This window comes from Osmerus mordax, chromosome 25, assembly GCF_038355195.1.
Source record: "Osmerus mordax isolate fOsmMor3 chromosome 25, fOsmMor3.pri, whole genome shotgun sequence".
In the NCBI taxonomy this organism is placed as follows: domain Eukaryota; kingdom Metazoa; phylum Chordata; class Actinopteri; order Osmeriformes; family Osmeridae; genus Osmerus; species Osmerus mordax.
The window spans coordinates 3,490,777-3,508,482 of NC_090074.1; the positions used below are offsets into that span (position 1 = coordinate 3,490,777).

General features: G+C 50.9%; 2 protein-coding genes across 2 annotated transcripts in view; both read right to left on the reverse strand.

Annotated features, from left to right (window-relative positions):
• fryb (furry homolog b (Drosophila)) overlaps window positions 1-41 on the reverse strand; it is a 22,186-nt gene extending 22,145 nt beyond the window's left edge. The window contains 1 exon segment of the mRNA XM_067228604.1: window positions 4-41. Coding sequence (XP_067084705.1) covers window positions 4-41 — 38 coding nt within the window.
• A 375-nt stretch (window positions 42-416) lies between these two features.
• LOC136933406 (protein furry homolog) lies at window positions 417-11,132 on the reverse strand (the record flags this gene model as incomplete). The annotated part of the gene is given in 5 exon segments (XM_067228757.1): window positions 417-507; window positions 955-1,094; window positions 1,483-1,536; window positions 1,754-1,938; window positions 10,654-11,132. Coding segments are annotated over 5 exon segments (693 nt in total), but the record flags the coding sequence as incomplete, so codon positions are not given.
• Between the last annotated feature and the right edge of the window lie 6,574 nt (window positions 11,133-17,706).

Genomic DNA, 17,706 nt, shown 5'->3' on the forward strand with positions numbered 1-17,706 from the left:
CACTCTTGACTTGGATCTGCATGTGTGCCAAAACGTGCCATATTTTCAGTGCCCGGAAGCTGGCTACATCTTGTCGATAATCTTGACTAATAGTCTTCAACTACTAGGCTGTCTCTACAGAGTGCTACGTTGTTCTGTTGAAGTGAAATACTGCAGTATGGTCTCAGACAGTGAAATAGGTCTAATTGGTCTACAGAGGTTTCAGTACTACCCGACTAATGCAGTTAGGAGACTGACTCTGAGACTGCCAAGGAGACAGGTCGATATCGCTGGAATCCTGATACCCCTCACTTCCTGTCTCACCTGCCACGGCCAATCAGAGCTACCGTGCTCCGATGATGAAGTGCACGGATGTTGACGATGTGACACTCGGGCCCTGGAGAGCCTGGAAGGGGGGGGGAAGGTAACGTTCTTACCTGCTTCAGGACCTCTATGAGCACCAGGGAGAAGATGAAGTCGATGGCTAGATCCCTCCGCTCCAGCAAGTAGTCCTTTTGCTGCTCGTCACTGGAGCAGGGAGGATGGAGAGAGAGAGAGCACATTGGTGAGGGAGGGAGGGAGTGTAGGAGGAAGGGAGGGGGTGAGTGAGTGAGGGAGGGAGTGTAAGAGAAAGGGAGTGAGTGAATGAGTGAGGGAGGGAGTAAGGCAGTGAGAGAGGGAGGGAGTGTAGGAGAAAGGGAGGGAGTGAGTGAGTGAGCGAATGAATGAGTGAATGACTGAGTGAGTGAGGGAGGTAGTAAGGGAGTGAGTGAATGAATGAATGACTGAGTGAGTAAGGGAGTGAGTGAATGAATGACTGAGTGAGTGAGTAAGGGAGTGAGTGAATGAATGACTGAGTGAGTAAGGGAGTGAGTGAATGAATGAATGACTGAGTGAGGGAGTAAGGGAGTGAGTGAATGAATGACTGAATGAGTGAGTAAGGGAGTGAGTGAGTGAGCGTGCGAGCGTCCTCACTTCTTGGTCTTGGTGTTGGCCCGAGGCCGGTACTCGTGAGACTCGTCCTCCAGGCCGTTCTGCCTCTTGTACCAGTCGAACAGAGTCCTCAGGATGGAGGGCAGACAGTACTCTGCTAGGGAGCTCATGGTGGTGATGAGCTACGGAGGGAGGAGGGAGGGGGGGGGGGGGAGGGAGGGGAAGGAGAGGGGGAGAGGGTGGGAGAGGGGGAGGGGGGGAGGGGGAGAGGGAGGGGGGGGGAGAGGGAGGGGGAGGGGGGGAGGAGTGGGAGAGGGAGGGGGGGGAGAGGGAGGGGGAGGAGTGGGAGAGGGGGGGGGGAGAGGGGGGAGAGGGAGGGGGGAGGAGAGGGAGAGGGGGGGGGAGAGGGGGAGAGGGAGGGGGGAGGAGAGGGAGAGGGGGGGTTATCTTTGTATATTTTTGCACGTATTTCAAATTTTCTTCGTGTTCCTTGTCTCAATGAATAAACACAGTGCTACCCTGTAATGCTAGTTAAAACAAAGTGTGTGTGTGTGTGTGGAGGGGTGTTACCTGGTCAAACTGCAGGTCCTCCCCTCTCTGTAAAGATTTGTTCAAGGGCTTTTCCTGCGGAGGTGAGGGGAGAGGAGGAGGAGAAGAGTGGGGAGCAGAGAAGAGGAAGAAATGGAAGGGAAGGAGAGAATAGGGAGGCAGAGGAGAGAGACAGAGAAGTAAGAGGGTTATTAATGAGCTGAAATATTTCGGCTGGCTACCGGGAACACACAGACACACACACACACGCACAGACACACACACAAACAGACATACACACACACACACGCACCAGTGGTTCAGCCATGATGATGCGTATCTTGCGCTCGGAGAGGGAGGTGAAGTTGGCAAACAGGCTTTTGAGTACAAACTCGCCCGGTTTGCTCTCCGGATCCACGCTGATGGGAACCATGGCGACGGGACCCTTCCTCTCTCCCAAGGTTCCGCTGGTGGGAGGGATCGGCAGTTTCAGAGTGGCTGGGGAGAGAGCCAATCAGTCAGTCGGTTAATCAACCAATCAATCCACTCAGGAATCAATCAAACAGGACATGAAATTCGCGTTTTCTGCCCAAATGACTATTTTCTTTCCAAACAGTCTCTTTTTTGCATAGAGAGGAACAAAGGACGAAGACAACACACACACAGGAGGGTAAATACCTCACAGTATCGCACGTACACACACACTCAAATGGTTACGTACACCCGCACACACACACACACACACCCATCTGAGGCCTCTCTCTCTCCGTCAGACAGAGAGGAGGCAGCTGGTGTTTTCTTTTGCTCCGATGATGAAGGGCAGCGAGGGGTGGATCCCGCCCCCTGTCACGTGACCCCTGTCACGTGACCCGGGAAGCGTGTGACATGTATTCTTAGAATAGGCTGACCTCATCGCTCGGACTACAACTTCCCATTTCCACACACCCAGGGACAGGGACTGAACAGGAAATCATGGAGATAGACGCTTTGAAAGGCAGACGTTCAGGGAAACAAGCAATCCTGTTTCCTGTTCAGAGCCAGTTGATGTATTCGAAGAACGAGCAGAGAGAGAGTGAGAGAGAGAGACAGAGAGAGACAGAGAGGTGCCTGGTTGGACAGCTGATCGGATACAGTGAGAGTGAGTTAGCTGACCTTCTCACCTCGTGACCCTGTCATCCACACTTTCCCTGCTGAGGGGTTGGATGAGGGGTCGGGTGAGGGGTCAGAGAAACGCCCGGAGCGTCACAACAACACACAGCTGACACAGACAACGACCTGCCGCAAACACACACTTCTACTCTTAGTCTACCTCGGTTATACGCTGTTACACACACACGCCTCCTTGCTGCAAGACAAAGACTGGGACACGTCTGATAAGACACACACACACACCTGCTGCACTCCTAGTGTTACACGCTCACACCACACACCTGACATATTATTCACTTAGCAGACGCATTCATCCAAGGCAACATTCAAACAATGCTTCTAGAAAGTACAGCGGAAAGTCACGGACACACACACACACACACACACAGTAACGCACCCCTAGGAGTCCCCCTCCTTACCTAGGCCCTTAATGAAGCTGATTAGGCTGACCCTGCTCCACCTGGCTGGCACCTCCATGATGCCCACCCAGAGAGAGGGAGGCCCAGCAGGGAGCGGAGGGGGGCAGAGGGCTGGGAGGGTGGCGGCAGGCTTGGCCGGGGCACGGTAGTCACAACAATGCCACCAGAGTTGAACCAAGCCACTGTTCCATGTCTGTCTAGGTGAGCCTTTTACAGGAGTACAGGGGTTCTCTGTGTGTGTGTGCGTGTGTGCCAGTCCTCTACTCCGTCATGGCGGTACGCTATGAGTCGCGGAGCCCGTCACAGGTGGGATTCGCACCGACACCCCCCCAACGCTCCACCCATGCGTCCGTAGGAGTGGAGGAACAGGGAAAAAGAGACGGAGGAGGAGGAGAATCAACAACGGGAGCTGGTATAGTCCCCGGGAGGGCGGTCCCAGAGCCCAAACCTGCTACCATGACCCCTTGGACCCGATCCCGGATCCAGACGCAAACAGAAGCCTCCCGCCGCTGCAGACGGGCTTCTCCGCTTGAAGCTCGGACTTGGTAAGTCCACGCGACACCACACGACAGCACCGAGCCGCCCCCCGACAGCCTGGTCGTCTGTTCACATCACATCACCACAGCCCGGGCCGGGCTCCGGCGTCCTCTGGACCCCAACGCTCCAGTGGACACGGGAGGCTTCCCGGACCAGACAGGACCCACAACACAACAGCAGCGGGCTCGTCTGGGGGGGGGGGGAGGTCTCCGGTCTGTCTAGCCCACCGTGGAGACGCAGGACTGGGGGAGGACCGACGTCCCTCTGGGTCTCTCTGCGGTGTGGCTCCAGAGCCGGTCTGTGCTCTCCACGTGGCTTGCCGCTGTCCTCGTCGCTGCCGGGCAACGGGGGCCGAGGGTTCGCCGAGGTTGGCGCGGCGATGTGCAGGGGGAGAGGGGGGGGTTGTTTACAACCGTGTCCTGAGTCGACGTCGTCCCGGCGGGCTGGTCTCCAGCCGCGGTCCTGGTCGGTCTGTTGCAGTTGGCTGGGCGGTCGTGGTTGAGGTCTGAGTTGGGAGAGTCGGGCTGGAATTTCAGCACTGCCCCGACAGAGGGGGGGTGGAGGGTGGGAGGGCTAAATATAGAGCTCCTTACATACCCAACACTCCCACTGACGAAAGCACCCCGCCCCCTTCCCCCTCCCAACATGCACACGCCCACACACACGGGCAACAACCTCACGCACACTGTTTACTCACACACACACACACATGATATACTACAGGCTACTTATCTGCAGGATGAACATGCACAGACGCACTCTCTAGGAAACACACACAATAATGTGTTTATACAACAATAATATGTTTAAGTGCAAAGTAGTGGAGCAATAATGTTGTGAGGGAAACTGGAGGGGAGCAAGGGTTTAACAACCCCATGTACACGTCACATGGGCTGGAGTGGGGGGGGGGGAGAGAGAGAGGAGAGATAGAGAGGAGAGAAGAGAGAGAGCAGAACTAAACGATGTCCGGCAGCGTTGTCGATTTACCCAGCATGCTCGCTGCCTTCTGCCCGATTCAGCCTTTAACGAGATGAGTCAGCAAAACAACAATCCTGAACATCTCTCTCTCTCTCTCTCTCTCTCCGTCACTCTCTTTATTTCGCTCTCTCTCACTCACAGATGATTGGGTATGTAAATCAATACAGCCTAGTTTGGAGAAAGGCAAAAAGAGGGAGAGAAAGAGAGAGAGAGAGGGAGAGAGAGAGAAAGCAAGAAAGAGAGAATGAGCGAGAGAGAGGAGGAAGGAACGCAAAGGCCAAGACGATTTGCAACATCCTGTATCAGACAGACAGACAGCTGTGAATCATGACTGACATAAACATGATGAGGCAGGATGATAAATCGCCCCACTCACACACGCACACCATTCTTCTCATCACCACTCATAAAGCACCACTCCCGTCAGGAACCATAAAACACGTCCGAGCTGGTTGGGAAGTAGATCCTCAGACCTGGGGGGAGTGATCTGCCCATGATGTTAACGTATCAGTGCTCCCGGTTACTCTGCCATCTGCATGGCTAGGCTGAGCTGGGAAGCTACACACACACACACACAGTCCCTGATGCATGCACGCACACACACACCTGACTGAATTCACTCACACACGCATGTACCTGAATCCAAGCATACACACACGCACAATTACAAATGCTCCCATGACCCCAACGACCTCCTCTTTTATTACGTCATGGAATGACGTAATAACAGAACAAAACAGAACAACAACAGCAATGAATTCAATCATGAAACAAACCTACAAAACATATGTTGAGGTGTGTCGGTCAGTCGATCAGTGGTATAAAGGACAGATGCCGATTTAGAACTGACCTTCTTAACCTTAGCCCCTGTCCCTACCCTTGACCTTAACCTTAGCATCGTCATTCCTGGTATCGCGAGGCATATTATGGGATATCGTCAGGGGTGTTCGTACGGTGCATAAACTACCGGCCACACCGGAGCAGTGGCGTAACAACAAGCAATGTGCAGCAGCAGCTGGGCTGTCTGTTTCCACGGTGATACAGAGACACGGGAGAGAGAAGAAGGATCCGGCTACTGTGAACCAGCTCCCATCCACTTGCTGCGGTCTCTGGGTGGGTGGTCATGTGGGTGGTCATGTGACGGCGGACGAAACGAAGGAAAGCGAGTGGTGGAAAGAGAGAGAGAGGAGGGAGAGAGAAACGGAGAGGAGGGAGAGAGAGAGAGAGAGACGGAGAGGTAAGGAGATGGAGAGCGACAGACAAGTGAGAGAACGACCGGGAGAGACACAGAGAGAGGGGAAACCGGAAGGGAGCAATGGATGGAGACGAGAGGGGGAAGACAAGAGAGGTGTTTTGCCATTCAGGTAGAGAGAGAGAGAGAGAGAGAGAGAGAGAGAGAGAGAGAGAGAGAGAGAGAGAGAGAGAGAGAGAGAGAGAGAGAGAGAGAGAGAGAGAGAAGCTGGTCATCAGTCTCTGGAGCGGAGTCTCTCCTCCCCTCTAATCTGTTTGATTACGTAACGGCAACACTCGCTATCGACGACAATCACGTCGATTTCCCTCCTGTCACTTCTCCCCCTCAAGCATGCACACGCACACACACACACACACACGCACGGCGGAAGGCAGTCGACGTTGCTGAAGCTCTCCTCTACATTTCCGTAATGTAAACAACTGAACCTTAATACACATGCGCATGACTCCACACACACACACACACACACACACACACACACACACACACACACACACACACACACACACACACACACACACACACACACAGTACTCACTCCCTCCTAAGGACTTGAGCAGGGACTTGATGCTGATGTCAAAGAATCCCGAATCCTGCTGGCTGGTCGCCATGGCTGCGGAGGCTCTGTCGCCACGGTGACAGACAGCAGAGGGTGGACAGGATGGCCGACTAATGCACACAGAGAGACCGGGAGTGCGAAGGACCGGCCAAGGTCCTTCGCGCGCGCGCGCGAGAGAAACAGAGAGAGAAACAGAGAGAGAGAGATACAGAGAGAGAGATACAGAGAGAGAGAGACAGAGAGACAAACAGAGAGAGAGAGAGCGAGAGACAAACAGAGAGAGAGAGAGACAGAGAGAGACAGAGAGAGAGATGCAGTAGGGCAGTCAATGCGGGTGCTGCGGCTCTCTCCTCCGCTGCTGTCGATGAGCGTGGCGCGCGCTCGTGTGTGTGTGTGTGTCAGCAGCACTCAACCTCGTCTGCTCTGTGTTGCTATCTTGCTTGCTCATCCCCCAGTTTGCCCTCCTCTCTCTCTCTCTCTCTCTCTCTCTCTCTCTCGGGGCAGTGAGGCACAGATGTTGGGAGAGCCCAACATCCAATCCTCTTAGAGGACAAATAGGGAGAGAGAGAGAGAAGAGAGAGAGAGAGAGAGAGAGAGAGAGAGAGAGAGAGAGAACGAGAAGGAACGAGAGGGAAGAGAGAGGGGGGAGAGCGATAGGGAGATACAGAGAGAGGGAGAAAGAGAGAGAGAGAGATGGAGAACTAAGAGATGGTGAGAGTGAGGTAACACAGTAACGTAAACACAGAGAGATGAGGAGAGGACAGCGAGAGAGAGAGAGAGAGAGAGAGAGAGAGATAGAAAGAGAGAGAGAGAGGGAGAGAGAGGGATGGTGGGCAGGGTCAAAGGAGAGCCCTAATCTCACTGAATCTGCTGTTGTCAAGACTAATGTTCACCCTGGTTGGAGAGATGGATGGATGTTCTATGGTAGCCACATCTCTCATTCACCCCTCACGCCCCCTACTGGGGGAAACTTGACACGACAGCAACACACACCGATACAAAAGGTTTGAAGAAATCTCACTCCCGTCCTACAATTCTCCAAAAATATGGGAAAAGATATGACCTGAAGGAAACTAATATAAACAAAAACAAAACGAGTAAAAAAAAATTCTATTCAACTTTTTTTTTTACATTTACTTGTGTGAGTGAAGCAGGAAGTTCCGTATGTGGAAACAAAGTGTCATTAACTCACGAATGAATCCACTGAATCATTCATGGGGGAATTCACTGGATCATTCATGGGTTAATTCCTAGGTTCATTCACTGGTTCATTCACAGGCGTTAGTGGGAGAACCTGTGAGGCTTGGAATGGAAGCTGGAGGACGCTCAGTCTAGTAATGAGGCAGTTTTGTCATGGCTATCAACACCACAGTGTGTGTGTGTTTGGAGCTGTGTGTGTGTGTGTATGTGTAGCTTTGTGTGTTTGTGGAGGTATGTCTGGGTGTGGATGCAGGTGTGTCAGAATGGTATATATAAACACCACAAGGTGTGTGTGTGTGTGTGTGTGTGTGTGTACGCTGGTGAGACACTAAACAGGAACAGCCAGGGGCTTTATTAGGTCATTCCCTGTAAACGGAGCCATCCTAAAAAAAAGGTCACACATAACAAAGGTCAACAAACAACATTAGCCCGTGGAGAACAATGAGCTCTGAACATTTGTTTATTAGTCTATGCACAATGATTATTATAATGACGAGAGAGAGAGAAAAAAAGAGAGGGAGAGAGTATAGAAAGAGAGATAATGAGATAGAGAGCAGAATGGAGTCCTGGTTTGTTATCAGTCCAACACCAGAGGCCGTTTGGGAGCGAGGGAGTGTCGGATGGCCTGGTTCACATTAACAGCTATTAGGCCCCAGTTTGTTCGTAGGGCACAGAATCGAGATGTTAACTACTTTCAGTCGCGGGTCAAACTCATTTCACAGTACACACTTTCTCTCCTTCCCTCCCTCATCTGTCTCTCATAGCCAAAGTGTGAGAGATTCGACAGCTGTCAAGGATTAGCTTTCTGTCCCATTTCCCCCCCCCCGCTTAGTCAAAAGGCTGTTAGATGCACTATGCTTGTCTGTGTGTGTGTGTGTGTGTGTTTCAGCAGGCTAAGAGCATCCAGACTTTGTAGATCAACACAGCAGTATGGCTCTGGCTACGCTACGCTAAGCTAAGCTGTAAACAACATAGCAGGCATCTCACTGAGCACATGTTGACAATACAACGGAGAAAAAGCGAACTGGTGGTTGAAAACCACAGCAACTTCGATCCTTTCGTTCTAATGTCGCCTCCTGGTCTCTGGTGTTTAGCTTGCAGGAGTTGACTCAAAACACACCAAGTTTGTCCGACACTGAGGTGCACAGCATGGTCATCCAAGTATGGACCCAATTTTGGGGGGGTATTTCTCCACCAGAACCACAACCATTCTTGACCACACACACACACACACACACACTGCTGGACAGTCCCATGTTCCTCCATGCCAGTCGTGCTCCTATAACCTTTCAAAAGTAGTTCTCAAAATTCCACACATTCTCCTATAGAGGCCTGGTCATGCCATCTGCTGGGATGTGGCTTCACACACACGCACGCACACACACACACACACACACACACACTGGGAGTTGAGAGTGATGTAAAGGATAAGGTTACAAACAGTTAAAACGGTTAGAAACATTTGTTTGCCAGACTCTTGCAGTGTCACTGCCCGTGACACTCCCCGCAACACTGCCTATGACCGGTTTTCATGCTTGAATCACATGAATCGTAGTAGCCTACAGCTGAGTAACATGTCTGGTTACACATGTTACGAGCCTGTCGTTCCCACATGTGCTGGTGTGTACGTGTAGCATGCTAGTGTGTGTGTTAAGTGTGTACTGTATGTGTGCCGTTTGTGTTTGAGTGGAAGGGCTCACACTTAGGTGTCTGCTTGACACAGCTGGGTTGGTTGAATAGGTTCCTCTGGTGTGTGTGTGTGTGTGTGTGTGTGTGTGTGTGTATGTATGTGTGTGTGTGTGTGTGTGTATAAAAACTTACATGCCAGACATACCGGTCCCTCACTATAGCCAGAAAAGAGTTTTAATCAGTGTTCTCACTCCCCTTCACCAAAGAATGAACACACATGCGCAAACACACACACACACTACTAATATATTTCACATTATTAGCATGCAAATGCAAGTTCATAGTGAGGCAGATTTAGTCTTGACATAGTTTGATTTTCTTTGTCGACCAAATTCTAGCTTTCCTTCTCATGACTTCCTGGTAGCTCAAATGTCCCAAGTTAAAGAACAAGCAGCTATAGTTCACAGACCAGCAGAAACTTTACACATCTCTATTTCACTGAAAGGGGCTTGTTAGGGCCAGAGGCTTTGGTCAGGGTCATAGCTGTGACACGTCAGATGGCCTTACATTTACATTTAGTCATTTATCAGACACTCTTATCCAGAGCGACTTACAGTAAGTACAGGGACATTCTCCCCGAGGCAAGTAGGGTGAAGGGCATGATGTAATTTAGCACAGTTGGGAATCGAACCGAATCGAGGCCTGTCCCTCACAACCTTTGGAGAAATCGGATCTTTTTGACGCTGCCTGTTTGGAAAGAGTTACAGAAGTTCTAGAGCCAACGTTTTTTCAACGTTCCAAACGTTCAAATCTCAGGTCAAGCGCTCCAGGGGTTCGTCACGTCGGTCGAAGACCTTAGAGGTCACAAATCCGAGATCTCCTCTCTCTTCTCCTCTTTCCTCTCTCGCGCGGGTTTGCCTCTGTTGTGTACAGGGTTTGTGAGGGTTTACAGGAACAAACTTGATAACCCTGACTGACAAGCTCGTTAACCTACATTTCTACAAAAAAAGATTTTTGGAACACGTATTTGGATGCGAGGCACTAAAGTGTGGAACATCACATCCTCACTAGTAACCACATGCACTCCCCATTCTCTCATTCTCCAGCTGCCTAATCTACGGTAACTCCTTCGTGTTTCACATCCAACTTGACTCTGGTGATTCAACCACAACAGAAGTCTGAACAAGAAAGAACCCGCAAAGACCAGCGACAACGGTCAATAACGTCATACAAAACGCCTGAACACGTACAGTGAGTTCTAGAACAAAAGCTATTCCTTTGGAATCAATTAGACATCATTCTAGAGTTCCGGACGTCTACCTGAACTGGACTTTAAACACGTCTTTTTCACGGTCCAAGTTCTGCCTCAAAATAATAGGCCTACCAAAGCCTACAAATAGCCTACATTTAGCTTGACAGTGGTCGTGCCTGTCCGGCGACTGTGGTTTAAACCGGACCAGAGCTTGAATCCTGCTTGGATCAGAACCTACCTCTGATGATCCTGGTCCTTTTCCTGGACTGGATCTTGGTGAACCTGCCCTTGAAGTCGCTGGGTACGAACATGTCCACGGACAGGCTTGCGATGCGGTCCAGGACGATCCCATCCTGGTCCTGGTCCTGGCTCCGGTCCTGGTCTTGGTGGGAGTCCTGGGTCTGGTCGATGCCGGTCTGGGACCCTAGGTTGGACAAGTTTCTCACGTCCTCCAGAGACATCTCATCCGGCCCCTGCTGGTTCCCCTTCCCCCTGACTCAGCCCTCAGTGAAGAACCATGAGGAGAACAAGGGGCACCTGGCGCAACTTCCCACCCACCCGGGCTTCGAGGTCCTCGACGATGTCACTTCCCCCCTCCGGGGTTTAGAGGTCCTCGACGATGTCGGTCCTCGGATGCTGGGGCTAGCCGGCTAGCCTGCCTCACCTCGGCTGTGTCACTCCTTCCTTTTCTCCTCGGTCCTCCTCTCCTCCTCCTCTCTGTAAGGAGTTGGCTGAGCGGTGAGGGAGTCGGGCTAGTAATCCGAAGGTTGCCAGTTCGATTCCCGGTCAAGCCAACTGACGTTGTGTCCTTGGGCAAGGCACTTCACCCTACTTGCCTCGGGGGAATGTCCCTGTACTTACTGTAAGTCGCTCTGGATAAGAGCGTCTGCTAAATGACTAAAAAAATGTAAATGTAATGCCCTCTCTCCTTGTCTCTGCACAGGTGCAGGGATGGTGGAGCCTTCCCAGGTCGCTGGGATCAACTGGGTGCAGTGTTGTTGTTCCTGCAGTCGCGGCGGCACCCCAGAGAGGACAGGCTAGGGACCTCCCTTCTGGGTTGGAGGGAAAAACACACTCCCTCCTCTTCAAATCAGAGAGCCCTGATTTCCTCCCCCCGATCCAGTCACTCAAGACAGGTTACGTCTTCTGTTCTTTTTCTTTCTTTTTTTTTCTTCTTCCAGTCCTTCTTTCTTTTGTTCTTCCTTTCTTGTGTTCAGTCTCTCGCTCCCTGTGTGCTTCCTCCTCTAACCTGTTCCTCCCTCTCTCGCTCCGGAGTGTCACTGAGACCCAGCTGTGCTCCTCCTCGCTCAGGTGGAGGAGTGGGGAGGGAACAGGACCCAGTGGCCGCACCTGATTGGCTGTCTCTGTCTCTCTCCTTGGATCACAACCACTCCTTTTTCTTATGAATCTCTCTCTCTCTGTAGTAAGGCAGGGGAGAATGGCATGCTTGTGCCTGAGTCAGACTCTTAACACATGGTGTGTTTATGTGTGTGTGTGAGTGTGGGGGCGTGTGTGAGAGTGAGTTTGGGTGTGGGGTTTGTTCTACCGCCATACACTGGTCGAGGCCGTTTGTCCAGTTAGCAACCTGGATGAGTGAATGTAAGATTACTGAGGCCAGACACACTTTATATAGAGGGTCAGAAAGAGAGGGAGAGAGAAATAGAAAGAGAGGGAGAGAGAAATAGAAAGAGAGGGAGAGAGAGACAGAAAGAGAGGGAGAGAGAGACTTTCAAAAGTGTGGTGTCCACAGCCACATATTGAGGTCAAACATCGAGACTGAATTGGAACTTCAGCCGTGCACAAACGCAGTACAAAACCACACACACACACACACACACACACACAAACACACACACAGACACACAAACTGATCATAAACAATCAGGAGGTTGTGACACAGTTGTGACACACAAACCGCCCTCGGCGACTTGCTGATGTCACAATCGTCATGCCGACAGGTCCCGTGAGCAACAGGTCCTTTGAGACGCCTGGAGGGACAGAGATGGCAAGACAGCAGGGTGGGGGGGGGGGGTCTGGGAACTGACTTCCTGCTTCTTTGGGAAAGGCCCAGAATCCAGGGGAACTTTCAGGGGCCCACACACTGCCTTGGCGGGAGGGGGCGGGGCTGTTGTGGCAGCTCGAGGGTTAACAGAGAGGTGCCAGGGACGGTGCAAAGAGGCATGACATCCACTCAGGAATACACAAATTAAAAGTAAACATCCATGCGCACACACACACACACACACAGTCGTAAACATTACGGAGGCGCTGCCACACAAATAGATTGTTGTTGTGACTTTTTTTTTTTTCTCTCTTCCAGGCGACCAATCAGGAGTGGGTGTAGTTGACCAATCATGGATCACATGGCATCCAGGGGGAGACAGATGAGGAAGTCATCTATTACATCAATTATATGGGTTTCTGGCAAAGCGTAGCAGCAAAGTGCACTGTCATTGTCATCTAGCCTACAATTACCTCCAGCGTTTGCGGGTGTGTTAGTTAGCAGATTAGTGGCAAATAAATTGGCCACTATAAATGTTTATTTCAATCTTGTTTACAAAACATTGTTGTCACGGTTCATCTAGACCCGAGAGCTTTCCAAGGCCAGAACACAAACCACACTACTGGGGCTGGAACTAGGGCTGGGACTAGATCAGGGGCTGGGACTAGAATTAGGGCTGGGACTAGATCAGGGGCTGGGACTAGAATTAGGGCTGGGACTAGATCAGGGGCTGGGACTAGAATTAGGGCTGGGACTAGATCAGGGGCTGGGACTGGCCCTAGCAATCACTTTGAGGATATGACAAAAAATTGAAATCACTTCAGAACCATGGCACAGAAAATATGTCCGAAATACTTCTGTGACATTTCTTTGTTGTTGATAATTATTGTTTACATTTGCATGGTGCCCCCTAGTGTTAGGAGCGCTCCGGAGGCGGCCCGCAGTCTGACCGAAGGAACGGCAGGCTAGAATCGTGTTGAAACATGAAAGCAGATCGTCATGACTCCTCCTCCACCCCCTACTTAAAACAAATCCGCTCTACAGATCTACTGTTGGGACAACCGCCAGTATAACAAGATAATTCACTTCACGCCGAACACACACACACACACACACAGAGCGGCATTATCCGGTCACACCCAAACACGAGCTGTTTGGTAAACACAGCTCTTATCCGACCTCATCCTCGACACTGATCTTCCCCCACCCCCCTTCATCCTCTTCCACTCGCTCATACACCCCCCGCCCCCCGGCCCCCTCACTCCCGTCCAAAAATCATGCGGCCTTAACACACGTCAGGAGTTGACGCCGTCAGATGTAGCGCAGGAGACCATGTATTTCTTGCACCCTCCCCGCCACACACACCCACCCTTAAAAAAAAAAACACAGAGAGAGACAATGCCGAGAGCGACAGTTGAGACTCTTTGAGGTCATCTCCCGTTTGCACCGAGCTCAGCTTGCATTAGGGTCAGGGTTAGACGTAACGCACAGAAACCCTGTGGTGGAGGCCACTCCCTGCTGCCCAAACACCCACTCTGCCAGGAACACCCTGCAGGAATGTGGCATCCCCACATCAGAGCTGCTGTACCACTTCCTCCCTCTCCCTTCTTCACGCTCAAATACCTCCCCCTCCCTCCCTCCCACCCCCCCCACCCTTATTTTTCTCTCTCTTCCTCTTCATCTGGGAAGCCCCCCTGTGACGCGGCCTTGCACAAAAGACTAAACACATCCAAATGGATTTCATTTCATCTCTCCATTTCCTCCCTCTCTTCTCATGCCATCCCCGTAAGAGTCAGGTGGCTGCGCGGTTAGAGAATCGGGCTATCAGAAGGTCGCTGGTTCGATTCCTGGCCGTGTCAAATGACGTTGTGTCCTTGGGCGAGGCACTTCACCCTACTTGCCTCGGGGGAATGTCCCTGTACTTACTGCAAGTCGCTCTGGATAAGAGCGTCTGCTAAATGACTAAATGTAAGAAGCCCGCTGACCGGGCGAACGCCGGCCGGGTCCGCGGTCACCCGTCCTCTCATCCCCTCCTCTCGTCATCCTGACTTCAGGAGAATTCCGCTCCACCCCGGGCACCTCCTGTCGCGTGCCGAGTGTCGCCACGGCTACTGTTGCCCCCCGGGTCCCTGGCCGTGTACTGTGGCAACCTGATTGTACGGCAGCAACCCGAATTGGCTGTGTTACGGACACGTAAACAACTAATTCACCCTGGGAGGAAAACCCAGACGCACTGATGACTTAAATGTCGGTTGCGGACCGTGAAAACGTACAGTTGGGAAGTGGATATGCCTGTGTCTGCGGTGGGAACGTCTACATTTCCAGACAGCCGGTCGATCAGAGACGGCCAAGCCGACAGAGTCGAACAACAAAATGAGGCATCCTAGTCTTTTGTCTGGCCGCATCCCTGCCTAGCAGTGCGTTGGCTTTGCAACAGCGCCCTCTACTGTTCGTGGGTGGAATTACAACAATCCTGTGCAGTGGCTTGGCATGTTTTTACAATGAGATGGTGCACTGGCTCTGGTTTGCGTGTGTTTGTGTCTACGATACCGAGAGAGACTGGGCAGACACGATAACTGAGTTACGTAACAGAGTCGGGTCGGTTAATGCATTTCTTCCGCTTTGGTGAACACCCTGAGAGAACAATCCAATTCAAAATAGGTAAAATGACACAAAACACACACACACATACAGACACACTCAAGCTAACAGAGTTGAAACAAAAGAAAAATCATTATTTCTGAACATAACCAAATCCAACAGGGCAGGCTGAAAGAGACCATGTGACTTGATGATGAGGTCATTCTGACCAGGAGAGAGAGAGGTAGAGATCTATACAGGGAGAGGGAGATGCCCATTAACTAAACATTCATCTCAAAAGGACCTGAGGCTGAGAGAGAGTGTGTCAATGTGTGTGTGTCTCTGTGTATGTGTGTGTGAGAGCTTGCATGCATCGTTTCTGAAATACCAGGTTACATAAGTCTGTATCATTCCTGGACCAGGGCTGGTATCTATGGAAACTAAGGAGGTCAGGTCATGTCAGTGTGTGTGTGTGTGTGTGTGTGGGGGGGAAGTGGCCATGACCTCACCAAGCTTTATCTTACCATCATGGAAGACATGCATAAATAGTACACAGCCACATCCCTGACAACCACCATGGGTAGTACTGCGATAATACAGTACCTCTTTATTTGTTTGGGAACTGGGAAAAGAGGCAGACAGGAAGTCAGATGACTATTCAGATCACTTCCTGCGTGAGCAGGACGGAACAGCCAGGGGCGTGAGCAACGACAGAGGCAACGCGTGTCCGTTGAAAATAGCGCTTTGATGGATTTTTTTTCTGTTGGGAATTGATGTTTTATGTCACCAAACGGATTCATGTCCCGCAGGCCAGACCTGGGTCAGTTACTATTCACAAAGTCCCTTAATTAGGCCTCAAACGGTCTCTGAAGCAGCCAATTGTGAATCAATTCAAATACACCCCAGTAATTTTCAATGACTTTGATCTCAGGTCATGTCTAGGGTGTCGTTACAGGTGCGCAGTGCAGTGCAATTCGGCGTCAGGAACTTGACCTACCGTAGTCCACACAGGATAGTCTTTCATGCAACCAATGCGTGAAAGCCAATGAGAAAAACCACCGCTGACTTACCTACACGCCGAAAACATCTCACCCTAGTAACAGAGTATTGATTTGTTTGCTGTTCATGACATGCTTTGGTGTCCCGGCAGATGTCTAAGTGGTCACATGACCACAGAATGCTCCCAAGCTGTTGCCGGAGGAATGCCTACTGTGCTGGTCGGCCTGGTTACATGACTAAGATAAATACCACAAACAAACCATATGGTCTGTCTGAAAAGCACTGTGGGCCTACATGTTTTGCCTTCTGCCATTCCGTGCATGACCGTGTGCATGTGTGTGTGTGTGTGTGTGTGTGTGTGTGTGTGTGTGTGTGTGTGTGTGTGTGTGTGTGTGTGTGTGTGTGAAGCCAAGCCCAGACATATAGCCCGAACACAATGGCGTTAACTGGGTCGCCGTTGACGACAGGCTCAGCCAAACAGCTGGAGAGAGGGTGAGCAGGGCAGGACAGAGGGAGGGAGATCCGAGAGAAGACTACCCTTCCAGGCAGTCTGTCCATGAGTGTAAGATGGGACAAATACTAGCTGAAAGGGGTCACCTCTGCCAGGGCCAGAAGCATGCTCATGACCCCCTATTCCCATCCCCACATGCATGCCTGCCCTGAGACTGCAAAACAAAACTACTGTGAAACATGACAGCGGTTTATCACATCCTAACGACTGTCCCGAGCAAACAAGACACCGACACGCTCATCGTCTAGACGCTAACCTTAAACCCAAACAGTAACACTGACAGCTGCTTTATCTCAGTAAAGAACCTGACTTCGGTGCTGTGATGCTGCAATAACCTGAATATACAAAGTAAATAGCCTTAAATGTGGTTACCTTTGAGTACTGGCTAATAATGCTATTTGCTTTGCGAAGGTAAGAGATTCACGATTGAATAATTTAAAACCCCACGACCTCTACAACTAGCCTTCGGTGGAGCATCTTGCTTGTATTCACTTTCCCCGCCGGGCTAGGAGAGTCCATGTCGGTACCATCAAACAGAGTTTTCAAAATCAAACCAGACATCTTTATTATGCCTTTATTCTAACGCCCCAACGATTGTGTCTAGGAATATCTCATGCTGTCAGCCGGGTGGGACTGGACAAAGCCTGCTTAGCATGGTTCAAGCTACCAACCGGCTTTGACCAATTTAACAAATAACTGTAGCCATGACAAACTGTAGATTCCCCCCAAACAACATTCATTACAAGGTGGATTCATATTATACCTTACAATAAAACATGAAATGTGTTGCAGTTCGTGTTGCCTTGCACCATCTTGGCACGAGAGGCGGCACCCCCTCGAGCCCCCTGCTATCTTTAATCTTATCAATCCGAATTAACAATACAAGCTTCAATAAGCCTTGACAGCCACATTTTGTACGTGCTCTTTGTGAGAAATTATTGATAAATCGTAGCAGACCGTCAGTTATAGCTAACTGTATGTGAATTGAGGTGGTAGAAGATGTCTACAGAAAGGTACTAGCAAGCCTTGTGTGGTAGCGAGACCGCTAGCTAACTAGCTGGCTAGCTACTTGTGATATGGGCTACTATAGTTGGCAATAGTCTGTTAGCTCCATCAGGACGAATAAAGAGACACAGCTTGCTGTTGAAGCGAGGCACACCAACCACAGAAAACCATCACTCGCGGGGATTACGATAATT